The 14761-nt window shown below is 51.5% G+C and overlaps 1 protein-coding gene across 1 annotated transcript in view; it reads right to left on the bottom strand.

The window, feature by feature from the left end:
- Window positions 1-876: 876 nt before the first annotated feature.
- IDS (iduronate 2-sulfatase) overlaps window positions 877-14761 on the bottom strand; it is a 34337-nt gene continuing 20452 nt past the window's right edge. The window contains exon 9 of the mRNA XM_056538434.1: window positions 877-1455. Coding sequence (XP_056394409.1) covers window positions 983-1455 — 473 coding nt within the window. The 3' untranslated portion in view covers window positions 877-982. The remainder of the gene's footprint in view (window positions 1456-14761) is intronic.

Here is a 14761-nt window from a genome sequence, read left to right as displayed (position 1 = left end):
AGAAGGAACAAGATACAAAAAGCACTTAGGAAAGGTAAGTGCTAGGGATTTGCGCTAAAACCTAACTTTTATTAGATATCAATGATAAAAAAAGAAAAACAACACAGTGTCCAAGTGTAATAAAGTATCACGCCACAATCTCGGTCCAAAGATTTAATCAGCACACTCTGGGTTTTGCAGGGCCCAGACAGCCCAGAGGAGCCTCACACCAGGAGCCCAATATATACTAAGCCACTCTGTCAGTGCGAAAAAAAAGTCCTACTCAAAGCAGGCCTTCATCTGAAACATGCACAGTAGTAATGTGGTCTCACTAAGATTAAAGGGGCCGTCACAGCCCCTCCCATAGACTTGCATAGCGGGGGGGGGGGGGGGGGGCGGGGGTGACGTCACACAGGGGCTGAGTCGTGATGTCATGATACTCCGGCCCCGTGGTCGCCACTCGGCTGTTTGTGAGCTGGCACCACGGCGTGCAGCTCAAACAGGTGGGTGGCGAATACAAGATTGCAGGGGTCCCCAGCAGCGGGACCCCCACGGTGAGACATCTTATGCCCTATCCTTTGGATAGGCGATAAGATGTCTCAGGGCCGGAGTACCCCTTTAAGTTAGCATTCTGACAGTATTTAGGAAATGTAATTCAAAAAAAGAGAAGTGTCTACCATTATAAAATTACTGTGTGCTCATAAGTTCCACCCATTGTGCCATCCCTCTATCCATTCTGCTTGTTCTCTTGATACATCGTAGTGTTTTATTTATTTATTTATTTATTTATTTATTTTAAGATCACTCCACCATGGTTTCCAAGAATGCTTTGATCAGCAACTTTCATTTTAACAGGCTGAGAAGAATCAGGTAGACAGTTTAAAAAAAAAAAAAAAATTTTATAATATATAAAAATATAACATGTAAATTATGACAATGATATATAAAATAATTTACAATTTTAAATCTTCTGCAAAATATTCATACAAAAGCTGAATTATTTTCAAGTAAAAATTGTCCACTTCAGCATGTGTCCAAAAAGCTTCTGAATAAAATCATAATGTAAGCTTTCATTGAACAAGTTGTTGTCCTGATTCGGGTCACTTTTGACTAGATACAACTCTTGTGCATGAAGGTCTGTAACATTGGCCTGAAAAGTTACAGGGTTGTATCCAACCCATAGGGTGAGCCTGTAGTCCCTTGTTCTCATTGAGTATCCCATAATTCTAATGTCTTCCAGATCAGGTAAATCAGAATTCCACTGGGGAGTATCTGAAGGTCGGGGATAAGAGCTGTATGCAACAGTTTCAGGAAGATTCTTTCCAAAAGCGAAGTGTGGAAGAAGACTTTGACCTTCAGTACATAAATCAACATGAAAGGAAGGTACAGGGCAGGCTGGGAGAAGAGGAAGTCCAGCAAGCTCAACAATGGTTGAATACAGAGAAACTAATTCAACAGGATCTTCCTTTAGTTTACCTGAAAGACCAAGAATAACACCAGTGAGGCAGAAATCTTTTAATCTGACTAAATGGTATTACCGCAGCCTTGATGGCCATGTTTAAGAAGGTATTCCGGTTTCAACGAATAAAAGTTTGTCTAAATTTGTCTTTAAATGTAATAAAAAGTTATACAATATTTGAATGTGCTTTTTAGTACAATTTACATGCTTTTTAAAAAGAAATGTTTTATCATAAAATGACCTATTGTTTTAGATTAAAGTGTTAGTCTCATTAAAAAAACAACTTCAGAACGCCGGCTTGGGGGCTTCTGTGTTTGTGACGTCACCACAGCCGTCATGCCCTCTCCATTCAGGTCTAGGAAAGGGGCATGACGGCTGTGGAGCAAAAGTACACAGCAGTCACACCCCCTCCCATAGGAATGAATGGAGGGGGCGTGACGGCTGTGGTCGCCAGTCATCTGGCACGTTGCTTTGTTCATCGGATTGCTGCGCACCGTAGATCGCAGGGGGTCCCAGCAGCCAAACCCTATCCCCCTCCCCCAAGATTAGGCATGTTATCCCCTAGCATTTGCATAGGGGATGAGTACCCCTGTAAGAAACAGATTTGATTTTAAAAAAATTCTAATAATAAATAATAAAATTCTAATAATAAATAATAAAAATCTTGATGGCCCATTCTATTTAAAAAAATCTCTGTCATAAAGATCTAGTGGCAGGATGTGTAAACTAGTCTGGCATTCTTGTAGACTGAGATCTGGCAAACAGGATGTGACCAGTAGTCAAAATGTCAAAAGTCCCATAGATTTTGCATTTTGACTCCTGATAACCTCATGTCAGGCAAAGTCTGAGGGTATGAAAATGCCCGGCCAGTTTACACATATCGGTCCGTTCATAAGATTCCTGTTTGCAATCATTTAATAGAAACTTTACTAGCAAGGAATACAAAGTGTCAGGGCTATGCAGCTTTCACATTATTTAGGTTACGCAACTCAGAAGTGTGATGCTGGTTGAAAACACGATGTTAAATAAAATGGTACTGCTATAAAAACATATTTAAAGGAGTAGTCCAGTGGTGACTCAGTGGTGAGCAACTTATCCCCTATCCTAAGGATAGGGGATAAGTTGCAGATCGCGGGGGGTCCGACCGCTGGGGCCCCCTGCGATCTCCTGTACGGAGCCCCGACAGCCCGCGGGAAGGGGGCGTGTCGACCTCAGCACGAGGCGGCGGCCGACACGCCCCCTCAATACAACTCTATGGCAGAGCCGAGGCGCTGCCTTCGGCAATCTCCGGCTCTGCCATTGAGATGTATTGAGGGGGCGTGTCGGCCGCCGCCTCGTGCGGGGGTCGACACCCGCTATCTCGGTGGAGAGCCGGGGCCCCGTACAGAGAGATCGCAGGGGGCCCCAGCAGTCGGACCACCCCGCGATCTTAAACTTATCCCCTATCCTTAGGATAGGGGATACGTTTTTCACCACTGGACTACCCCTTTAATGTTCCATCTATTCACCCTAGGACTGACTACATGACTTATTCCAGTTAGGAGGTTGTCCAGACATCATTGGCTCCTTGCTTTTCCAGCATCCTCTCAATCTATTGTGAACTCTACACAAACCTATTATCCTGCTGCACCTTTAAGGCTAGGTTCTGACTACGGAATTTCCGCCGGAATTTTCGCTTTGAAATTTCCGGCAGAAATACCGCTTTCTATAATGCATAGTGTAGTGAATGGTTTTCCGTTCACAAATTCACACTTCGGAATTTGTGAAGCGGAAAATCCGGATGAAAAATGCGCTAGAAAATTTCCGCCTGAAGAAAGGGGTTGCTCTTTCTTCAGGCGGAAATCCTAGCGGAACACATAGCAGTCTATAGGAGACTGCAGTGTCCGCATGGTCCTAGCGCCAACTAATTCAGTCGGCGCAAGCGGAACTCGGAATCTCCGGGCGGAAATTTTCTGCCCGGAGATTCCGTAGTCTGAACCTAGCCTAATAGTACTGTGTGCACACATTATTGTACCTTCTGTATACTAAAGTGACCTTAGTTTCTGTATTTTGTCATAACTTTGGTTATCTCAGACATACTGCATCGGATGAGAACACTGACACTCCTTATGCCCCACAATACAGTAATAGTGCCCCTCTTTGTACTATTATCCCCTCGTGCCCCCACAGAATAATAATTCTTTGTTCACAACAAAGTAAAAAATTCCTCTTTGTGCCCCACATTAATACAGTGGTCCCTCAAGTTACAATATTATTTGGTTCCAGGGCGACCATCATATGTTGAAACCATTGTATGTTGAGATCATAACTCTATGGAAACCTGGTAATTGGTTCTGAAGCCCCAAAATGTCATCCGAAAAAAAGGAAAAAGTGAGGATTAAAGAAAACTAAGTAGATAACTAATACAGATAAAGCAAATCCTTACATATAAAAGTAAGAAAGATCTGCTGGAGCTGTAACTCTTTTTATTATAAAAATGCAAAACAAATCTGATACAAAACATTAAACAAAAACAAGCTTAACCAGCTATAACAAACATAACATAAATAAAATTGCAAAAACAAATTCTGCCTAACCGGCCAGCCCAAATTTACTAAAATACACTTTTACTTTTCCCCCATACCAAAATAACACACACAAACACGCATTCAAAAAAAACATTCAAAAAAAAAAAAGAGCCCAAACTTGGCTTATAAAAATTAAAATAAAATAAAAAAAAAATATATATATATATATATATATATAAACATAAAATTCAGCACAACTTTGCTATAAAAACAAACCAAATGAAAAGGAACATAAAAGTAGCACAACTTGGCTATAACATAAAAATTACCCTTACCACGGGGGGAAAGAAAAAAATAAAAATAAAAAATTAATATATAAATAAATTGCTCAGCACAACTTGCGCAAAAAAAAAAAATAAATAAAAACTACGCTCTGCCTCCCAGCCAGAGATCCACCGGTGAAAGAAGGGCAAGGAAAAGCAGCACGGAGACGCGGCCGGAGAGAGGGCCCAAAGAGCCCAGTCCCACGCACTGCCCCCGCACAGCCGCAAGGCCCGCAAAGCACGCCCAGCACGGCACGGAGCCGAGGACGGCCAGAGAGGATCCGCGCGCAACCCAGAAACCGGCGAGCGCCGGACCCAAAAAGAGCAAGCCAGAACTGAAGAAAAGGACAACACCGCCGAAAAGCGAAACCGCGACGCCAGAGGCGAGGAGAACAGAGACACCGGAGGGGAGCAGCTCCCCGAAGGAGGGAAAATTAAAAACATGTGTACATGCATATACACAATCAAACACACACACACATATATATATATATATATATATATATATATATATACACATATACATATACATATACATACACATGACACCGCTTTTTTTCCCTTTTTACTGGCCCGACTGCCACTATATAATATAAAACAATATAAATACAAAACACAATATATACAAAACACAATATATACAAAATCACAGAAAATGTACAAAAATATAGTAAATACACTACAAAAAAAAAAAAAAAACAGAAAAACACCTACACTAAAACTGTCCCCTCACCCACACCACCCCTCCTGTACATGGGTCAGAGTCCATACCATCCATACAGTTCTCAAAGTCCAGTCCTTAACTGACCCATGTCAGGTCCCCAAAACACCACAAAACCACCACCCACAAATACACCCTCCCCACCTAACACTCCTCCCAACCAACTTATATACAAACTTATACACTCTTAACCACAACCCCTTTTAGGCCCAAGTTTGGTTGCCTGTAAGCCCTTCATACCATGTCTACTAAAAACAAAACAAAAAGCTAATGTGCACATGCATCAGCCCACCACCAGGGAGAAGGATGGCAGACCTGATACATAAATCATTTTATACTCTTTCCCTAACTCCCCCTACAATTCTCAATAATTCTATCCCTACAATAAATCTGACCCTGCCCTCACCCTATCTCTACCCCTATAACACTGCCCCTAAGCAAAAATAAAAGGTACTCTACCCAACAGGTTTAGTACCTAGGGCACATGAAATGAGAAACCTCTCCACAGGAGAGATGCCCTACTGGTACCAAGACTGCCATACTCCAAAGACCTGATCTTCCCGAGGTCACCGGTGATGTTCCTACAGACCTCCACCTCGGAGAGGATTTTCTGTTGGGTCGACACTAAGCACCGTGCGTTCCACGTGTAGTACCTAACCACTAAACTGACTAAAAATAAAGTGCCCCGATCTCGGCCACCCAGGTTCCTGAATGCCCCATAAGCCCACTCCGGATAGGCAAGGCCAGCAAGTTGACTCCAGCCGATGGAAGCGCCCACCCTGTTATAGACCCCTATGTTAAAGGGACAATGAAGCAGAAAGTGGTCCATGCTTTCCAGCGTGTCCCCGCACTCTTCTCGGGGACATCCCCGGTCATCAGAGTTCCTGTACTTCAGGTTGTCCTTTACACATAGCTTCCCCTGAAAGCAGCGCCAGGCCAAGTCCCAAAACTTCTGGGGGATCCTTTTCATGTTTAAAAGATACAACCCCACCCTCAGATCCCGACCTGGGCAGTCCCTGAGCGCCAGAGGCTTCTGGAAGTGGGTCAACAGAACCCGTTTGTCAAGGAACTGCCTTGACTGGGTCCTGATCTCCCACACTCCCAGACCCCACCGACGTATCGCCTTCAGAGTCGGGGTAGCGTAAGCCGGAAGATATCCATGGGGCGTACGGAGGTCCTTCACTTGCCCTCCTGTCTCCCATTCCTGGAAGAAAGGCCGAAACCATTCCCTGCAGGAGATTACCCACGGAGGAGCCCTCTCTGACCAGAGGTTCGAGATGTTAGCTTTCAAGAAGGTGTTCGTTAAGAACACCACAGGGTTTACCATAGATAAACCCCCTAGTCTCCTCGTGCGGTACGTAACCTCCCTCTTGACTAGGTTCAACCTGTTCCCCCATAACAGTTGGAAAAACAGGCTGTAGACCCTAGTGTAGTAAGCCTCTGGTAAGATACATACACTGCCCAGATAGATAAACAAGGGGAGCAGGTACGATTTGGTCAGGTGTACCCTTTCCCTGAGGGTCATAGACCAACCCTTCCACTGGTTCACCCTCTGAGTGGCATCCTGGAGCTTACCGTCCCAGTTTTTGGTGGGATAATCATCCTGGCCGAATGTGATGCCCAGAATTTTTGCTGACTCTTGGAGCTCTGGAAGGGTGTCCGGGAGATCAAACGTGGGATCTCCCCCTCCCAGCCAGAGACTTTCACACTTATCCCGGTTGATCTTGGACCCGGATGCCTCCGAGTAGCGGTCCACCTCTGACATCACCACATTGACCTCCTCCCGTGAGGAGACGAAAATAGTGACATCATCAGCGTACGCCACCACTCTCTGGGCGACATCCGGTTCCGCCAGAGTCATCCCGACTCCCGCCAACGGCCCACAATCTACCCTCCGGACGAAGGGATCGATTGCGAACACGTATAACAGCGGGCTCAAAGGACAACCCTGACGGACTCCGGACCCCACCTCAAAAGAGCGGCCAGACCAACCGTTCACCAGCGGGAAACTCTCTGCCCCTGCATATAAGGTGACAAGCCAATTCACAAAAGTACTCGGTAAGCCATATCTCAGGAGGACGGACCAGAGGTACTCGTGGTTCACCCGATCAAATGCTTTGGCCTGATCCAAGGACAGCATGTACCCCTTCCAGAGACCCGCACTACTCCGCTCCACTGCCTCCCTGACACTGAGGACAGCACTTAAGGTGCTTCGGCCCGGAACAGAGCAGTGCTGGGCCCCCGAAAGGAGCCGGGGTGCAAACTTCACCAACCGATTAAACAGTATCTTGGCCAGAAGCTTCCTGTCCGTATTGAGAAGAGCTATGGGCCTCCAATTCTCAATCCGGCTAGGATCTTTACCCTTTGACAGAAGAATCAGGGCTGACCTCCTCATTGATTTTGGTAGAGTGCCCGAGGAGAGACACTCATTGAATACCTCAGTCAAGAGGGGAGCTAAAAACTCCTTAAAGGTCCTGTACCACTCGGATGTTAAGCCATCCGGACCTGGCGACTTCTTGGGGGCGAGCCCCTCGATCGCCAGTCTCACTTCCTCTTCCCTGATTTCTTCTGCCAAAACATCAAGAGAGGGGTCTACCCCTGGCTCAGGAATAGTTTCAGCCAGGAAAGCCGACATCCCGTCTCGATCTAGATCCTTCCTTCCCAAGAGGTGCGAGTAGAAGGATCTGACGACCTCCAGGATCCCTGATCTGGACCGATTCAGAGATCCCGTACTATCAATCAGTCCTGAGACCACTTTACTACTCACTGACATCTTACAGTTCTTGTAAGGGTCGGGCGAGCGGTACCTCCCGTAATCCCTCTCAAAAACCAAAGATGCGTGCCTATCGTACTGACACCCCATCAGCAAGGATTTCACTCTGGAGATATCCTCCCGGCTACCTCCAGTCGAGACAAGGAGCTCGAGTTTCCTCCTCAGACCCTGATACAGGCGGTACCTATTCAGGGACCTGAGGCTCGAGAGCTGGCGGAAGAACCCCGCAACCCGCTTCTTGAATATCTCCCACCACTCTGACTTACTACTACAAAAGTCCAGTAAAGGTACCTGACTCTGAAGAAAATCCTCAAAGGACTGTCTTATCTCCGCTTCCTCCAGGAGGGACGAATTCAGCTTCCAATAACCTTTACCCATCCGGGGGGTCTCTGAAACATTCAAGGAAAACAAAATCATACAGTGATCGGAGAATTCCACCTCAACCACGGACACTGCGGAAGAGACGGCTTCCTCCTTTAAATAAAACCTGTCTATCCTAGACCTGCAGCTACCTCGATGATAGGTGAAACCCACGTGGCCTGAGGGGCTCCGGATGTGGGCGTCCTCTAGGCGAGCTTCCCTAACTATACTATTGAGGGCCACGCTATCGTAAGCCAGCGGACCATTGGAACCTCTCCTATCTTGGGACCTCGTGACATTATTGAAGTCCCCTCCAAAAATCACTTGCCGGCTAGTAAAAAGGAAGGGCTTAATCCTCATAAAGAGATCTTTGCGGCCCCACTTGGTTTGTGGGGCGTAGATGTTAATGAGCCGGAGCTCTTGCCCCTTCATGAGGACATCTAAGATCAGGCACCTCCCCATTTCTAACTCAATAACCCGTCGGCATTCAACCGGAGCGGTAAAAAGGACCGCCACCCCACTATACGGCTCAGCCGCAAGAGACCAGTGGGAGGGACCGCGCCTCCACTCTCTTCTGGCTTTTACCAGGGAGGCTAGATCTGACAACCTGGTCTCTTGCAGATACAAAATGTCGGCTTCAACACGGCCGAGAAAATCAAAGGCTGCGAATCTAGCCGTATCAGACTTTATGCTGGCACAGTTAATGGATGCCAGCGTCAATGGGGTGAGTGCCGCCATCATGGGTGATTAAGTTAGATGGCCTCACCTTTATTTCTTCTTCCCCTTCTTCTTCGTGCCCTCATCCCCAGAAGAAGAAGAAAGGGCAGGACCGCTTTTACCCCTTTTTTTGGACTCACTCTGGTCCATATGGTCCCCGTCTCCGTCCGACCCCGGTCTAGCCCTGCCCTCTGAGGAAGGTGCCTCAACAGGACAGGGCCCAGTTCCCCCCAGAGGCTCTCTCTCCCTAGGCACCTCGCCCTCACCTTCCCCCTCCAAGGAGGGGGAGGAGATGGTATCAAGGACGAGGTACCGGTTTGACAGGTCAACCAGAGGGGGGGCAGTCAGGCTTCCGCTTTGGACCCGGCCCGCAGTACGAGGGAGAGAGGGCTTGGACCTCTTCTTTCTCCCTTTCCTTTTGCCCTTGTCTTTCTTTTTGGCCTTCTCTACACTCTCCTCATCCACACTTTCATAGTGGGAGGAATCGGAAGAGTCGGCCATATTGCCTTCCTCTTCGCCCAGTCTCCTGACCTCCTCATCCAGCACGTCCTCCTCCAGGGCTTCAGTCATTTCAGGGCCAGCTTCAGGAGCAGGGGCCGGAGCTACCCCCGTCACTTGGGCACTCTCCTGCTCCCTACTCCTCCTCCGATTTTCCTCCCGCCTTAGTTTGGCGGGGCCCTTCTTCCTCACTAGCCCTGGTGCGCCCCCATCCCTGCTCGTACCCTCTCCAGCCGAGGCAACTTCACAGCTCTCCCCAGCCGGAGCAGCCGCCGCACGGGCGAAGGCGCTAGGACAACGGCTGAAAGGGTGCCCGAGGACACCACACAGATGGCAGCGGATCTGCCTACAGGATGCGGCCAGATGACCCACCCCACCACACAAAGCACAGACCTGTACAGTACAAGCTGCGCTAAAATGGGTGGGGCTACCGCACCTGTGACAGACCTTAGGCTGCCCCTGGTAGAAGACCTGGATCCTGTCACGTCCAAGGAAGGCGGCTGACGGAATGTGGGCAACCGTACTCCCTGAACGCCTGAGTTTGACGGAAAACGTCCAGGCCCCGGACCAGATCCCGTGCTCATCAATGTTTTTCTTGGGCATGTCCGTCACATCCCCATACCGACCGAGCCAGGTCATGATGTCGTAACAAGAAAGTGACTCGTTACGGGTCAAAACGGTCACCTTCTTGACCGAGTTCTGACGGGAAATTGCCTTTACGGCAAAATCCCGCCAGCCGGGCTCGTTCTTCGCCACCTCGTAGTTTGACCAGAAGAGTTCGAGACCCTCTGGCCGAACGAAACTGACGTCAAACTCGGACGTACCGTAGGGGTGGATCAGGGCAAAGATGTCACTCGCCCTGAATTCCATCTGGAGGAGGAGCTCAACCACTTTAGCGCGAGGTGGGCACGCATCCTCACCCCTCCAAATCAGACGGACCACATTCCTGCGGTTATTGTCCTGCCCGGTTGTCGGGAGGGACCAGACCACCTCCCCATTCTTCTCTCGGAAAGCCCCCAAACCGTGCCTCTCTATCCAGAAAGACAGGTCGACCTCACCCCTTCCCTCTACCTGGATCGACCTGTCTCCCCTACGCAGAGCCTCCAGGAGGCGCTGTTGCAAGTAACCCCCGGGGACGGACGGAGACGGGGACCCCCCTGGACCCCCGGCAGCGACATTAGCATAGCTCCTAGGAGCAGTCACTGCCGGGGGGGCAGCCGGGCCAGACCCAGACCCAGACCCAGAACCACCATTCACACCACCACTCACACCACCACTCACATCATCCTTTTTCCCATTCATACCACTACTCCCACCAACATTCACTCCACTGACACTCCTCTCGTCCACAACACTACTACACTCAGCATTCTCACTCATACCCTGCCTAACTGATTCTGGGCTGGCTGGGATTTGTAGTACCGCTGGCTTAATTTCCGGCTTGGCTGCTGCTGCTGATGATGATGATGATGGCTCCTCCTTCTGAATGATCAATGGTGCCTCCTGAGTCTGGGGCTGCCCCACCGAGCGCACCCCAGCTCCTCCCACGGCGCCATTGCCGGACACTGATCCCGACACCGGGACACTCCCCCCCCTCACAGGGGAGTGCCCTGCAGTGCCCGCAGAACACACTGTACTCGGGGGACCGCCCCCCGAGCACACAGACACAACGCTCTCTGGCGCCCGGACACTCCCCCCCCTCACAGGGGAGTGCCCCGCGGCGCCAGTAGTGCCCACAGTACTCGGGGAACCGCCCCCCGAGCACACGGCAGCATAACTTGCCTCTGGCACTTGGACACGCCCCCTGCCACCCTGGGGCGGTCCTGCAGTGCCAGAGCTGCCCGGCATGTGTCCATCCTGCCCTTCCCTACCGACAGGATGGGTGGGCTTCACAACTATTGCGCCCTTAGCCGTTGCTGACGCCTTACTGTACTCCCCGTGCTGGCCCCGCTCCACCACAGGAACGGGGTCTGGCAGTTTGGGGGAGCCCGCAGCCTGAACCAGCTTTGCAGCTGGCCCAGACTGCTGGAAAGGGACAAATACATATTGCACCGTCTCCTTGGTCTTCCTTTTCTTGGACCTCTGCTTGACCACCACATCTTCACACTCCTCGTCCCCAAAGGTGAAATTCTGGAGGTGGGCTGGGGACTCCTGCATTACAATTGCCCTCAGCAGACCCCCAGCCTCACCCTCCACGTCATCCTCCTCACTCTCGCTTGGCGGAAGTGCCACCTGTCCAGCCTCAATGTAGCTGTCCTGGGTCTGGGTGTCACCTGGAGTAGCTACAACTCCCACACTTTCCTCCATCTTCTCCTCTTCACCACCATCCTCACTATCTTCGCCGCCACTACTCTCCCCATCATCCACCTCCACCTTACCTGGGGATTTCGTGGCGGCAAACCGATCACTGTTGATCAGCTTCTCCTTGAAGAGACCGCTCCCCTCCAGTATCTCCGCTCTCCTCGCCTCCAGCTTCACAATCTCACCCTTCAGCGATGTTATCCTCTTCTTCAGTTCTGGCTTGCTCTTTCTGGATCCGGTACTCATCAGACTCTGGGTCGCACGCAGATCCTCTCTGGCCATCCTCAGCTCCTTGCCGCGCTGCTCGTACTCCGCAAACCTTGCGGCCATGCGGGAGCAGTATGTGGAACTGGACTCGCCGGGCCCACTCTCCGACCACATCTCCACACTGCTTTTCCGTGCCTTTCTTACACCAGTGGATCTCTGGCTGGCACCCGTAGCCTGGGTAGCAGAGCCTGCATTGCTGCAGACTCTGCCCGATCTTCTCCCGGCCGGAACAATGGCTGTCGAAGTTTTCACTCCACTTCCCGCCAGCCTGGAACGGGGAGTGGAGCCACGAGGCTCCATTGCAGGAGCTTCTTCCCCAGGAATCTGCCACAAACCTGGGGAAGGCTTGTTGGAAATCTCTGCTTGGCTCTGCTCTGCTGGAAGTCTCAGGAGACACACCCGCACACACCCTGCTGGGAGCAGTAATCACTGTCTATGTCAGTGTTTCCCAACCAGGGTGCCTCCAGATAACGGCTGTCCAGGCATGCTGGGAGTTGTAGTTTTGCAACAGCTGGAGACACCGTGGTTGAGAAACAATGGTTTATGTAGAGCAGTGATTCCCAACCGCGGTGCCGCGGCACACGTGTGTGCCATTCGCCACTGGCCGTGGTGCCGCGGGATTTTGCTGTGATTTTTTTTTCTTTTTAAATATCCCGCCCCGGCCTGCGCGCTTATGACTGGTGGCGCAGGGGGGAAGGGAAGCCTGCATGCGCACTGCGCACACAGCGTCCCCCTCCCCACTGCGTCCACTGCGTCCCCTGTGTCTGTGTCCCCCTCCCCACTGCGTCCCCTGCGTCCCCCTCCCCACTGCGTCCCCTGCGTCCCCCTCCCCCTTCTACCTTGCGGTGCAGTGGGACGAAAATGGGTCCCTGGGGCGGAACGATCTTCACCTGCGCCGGACTCCCGTGCCTGCCGTGGACCTGCAAAGCTGCGCGGACCGGCTTGCTTAAGGTACTGTACCCTTTCCACCCCTCTGTTACCCCTTCTCAACCCTGTCCAACCCCCTCCCGTCACCCGGGTCCACCGTATACCCCTCCTCCGGTCACCCATGTCCACCCCCCCTGTCACCCATGTCCACCCCCCCCCGTCACCCATGCCCACCCCCCGTCACCCATGTCCACACACCCGTCACCCAGTCCGCCCCCCCTCCTGTCACCCATGTTCACCCTCCTGTCATTCCTTTAACTCCCGTTCACCCCCCCGTCACCCATGTCCACCCCCCGTCACCCATGTCCATCCCCCCTGTCACCCATGTTCACACCCCCCCTGTCACCCATGTCCACACACCCCTGTCACCCAGTCCACCCCCCCTCCTGTCACCCATGTTCACCCTCCTGTCATCCCTTTCACTCCCGTTCACCCCCTCCTGTCACCCATGTTCACCCCCTCCTGTCACCCATGTTCACCCCCTCCTGTCACCCATGTTCACCCCCTCCTGTCACCCATGTTCACCCCCTCCTGTCACCCATGTTCACCCTCCTGTCATCCCTTTCACTCCCATCCACCCTCCTGTCACCCATGTTCACCCTCATCCACCCTCCTGTCACCCATGTTCACCCCCTCCTGCCATCCCTTTCACTCCCGTCCCCCCCCCTGTCCACCCTCCTGTCACCCATGTTCACCTTCCTGTCACCCCTGTCCACCACCCTCCTGTCACCCCTGTCCACCACCCTCCTGTCAACCCTGTCCACCACCCTCCTGTCATCCCTTTCACTCTCGTTCACCCCCCCATCACCCATGTCCACCCCGTCCACCCTCCTGTCATCCCTGTCACCCCCGTCCACCCTTCTGTCATCCCTCTGTCATCCATGTTCACCCTCCTGTCGACCCACGTCCACTCCTCTGCACCCCTGTCCACTCCTCTACACCTCTCTGTCCACTCTTCTACACCCCTGTCACCCATGTACCCTCCTCTATACCCCTCTGTCCACTCCTCTACACCCCTTTGTCACCCATGTACGCTCCTCTACACCCCTGTCTGCTCCTCTACACCCCTGTCACCCATGTACGCTCCTCTACACCCCTCTGTCCGCTCCTCTACACCTCTCTGTCCACTCCTCTACACCCTTGTCACCCATGTACGCTCCTCTACACCCGTCACCCATGTACGCTCCTCTACACCCGTCATTCATGTACACTCCTCTACACCCCTCTGTCCACTCCTCTACACCCCTGTCACCCATGTCTGCTTCTCTACATCCCTGTCACCCATGTACACTCCTCTACACCCCTCTTTCACCCATGTACACCCGTCACCCATGTACGCTCCTCTACACCCCTCTGTCCACTCCTCTACACCCCTGTCACCCATGTCTGCTTCTCTACACCCGTCACCCATGTACACTCCTCTACACCCCTCTGTCCGCTCCTCTACACCCCTGTCACCCATGTATGCTCCTCTACACCCCTCTCTCCACTCCTGTACACTCCTCTACACCCGTCACCCATGTACGCTCCTCTACACCCCTCTCTCCACTCCTCTACACCCCTCTGTACACTCCTCTACACCCTTGTCACCCATGTACGCTCCTCTGCACCCCTCTGTCTGCTCCTCTACACCTCTGTCCACTCCTCTACACCCCTGTCACCCATGTACACTCCTCTACACCCCCCTGTCCACTCCTCTACACCTGTCACCCATGTACGCTCCTGTACACCTCTCTGTACACTCCTCTACACCCGTCACCCATGTACGCTCCTCTGTACACTCCTCTACACCCCTCTGTCACCCATGTACACTCCTCTACACCCCTTTGTCACCCATGTATGCTCCTCTACACCCCTCTGTCCACTCCTCTACACCCGTCACCCATGTACGCTCCTCTACACCCCTTTGTCCACTCCTCTACAACCCTC

The sequence above is a fragment of the Hyla sarda genome, chromosome 9, assembly GCF_029499605.1.
Source record: "Hyla sarda isolate aHylSar1 chromosome 9, aHylSar1.hap1, whole genome shotgun sequence".
Classification (NCBI taxonomy): Eukaryota; Metazoa; Chordata; class Amphibia; order Anura; family Hylidae; genus Hyla; species Hyla sarda.
The sequence above is the reverse complement of the archived record's forward strand: the minus strand, read 5'-3'. Positions and strand labels throughout refer to the sequence as shown.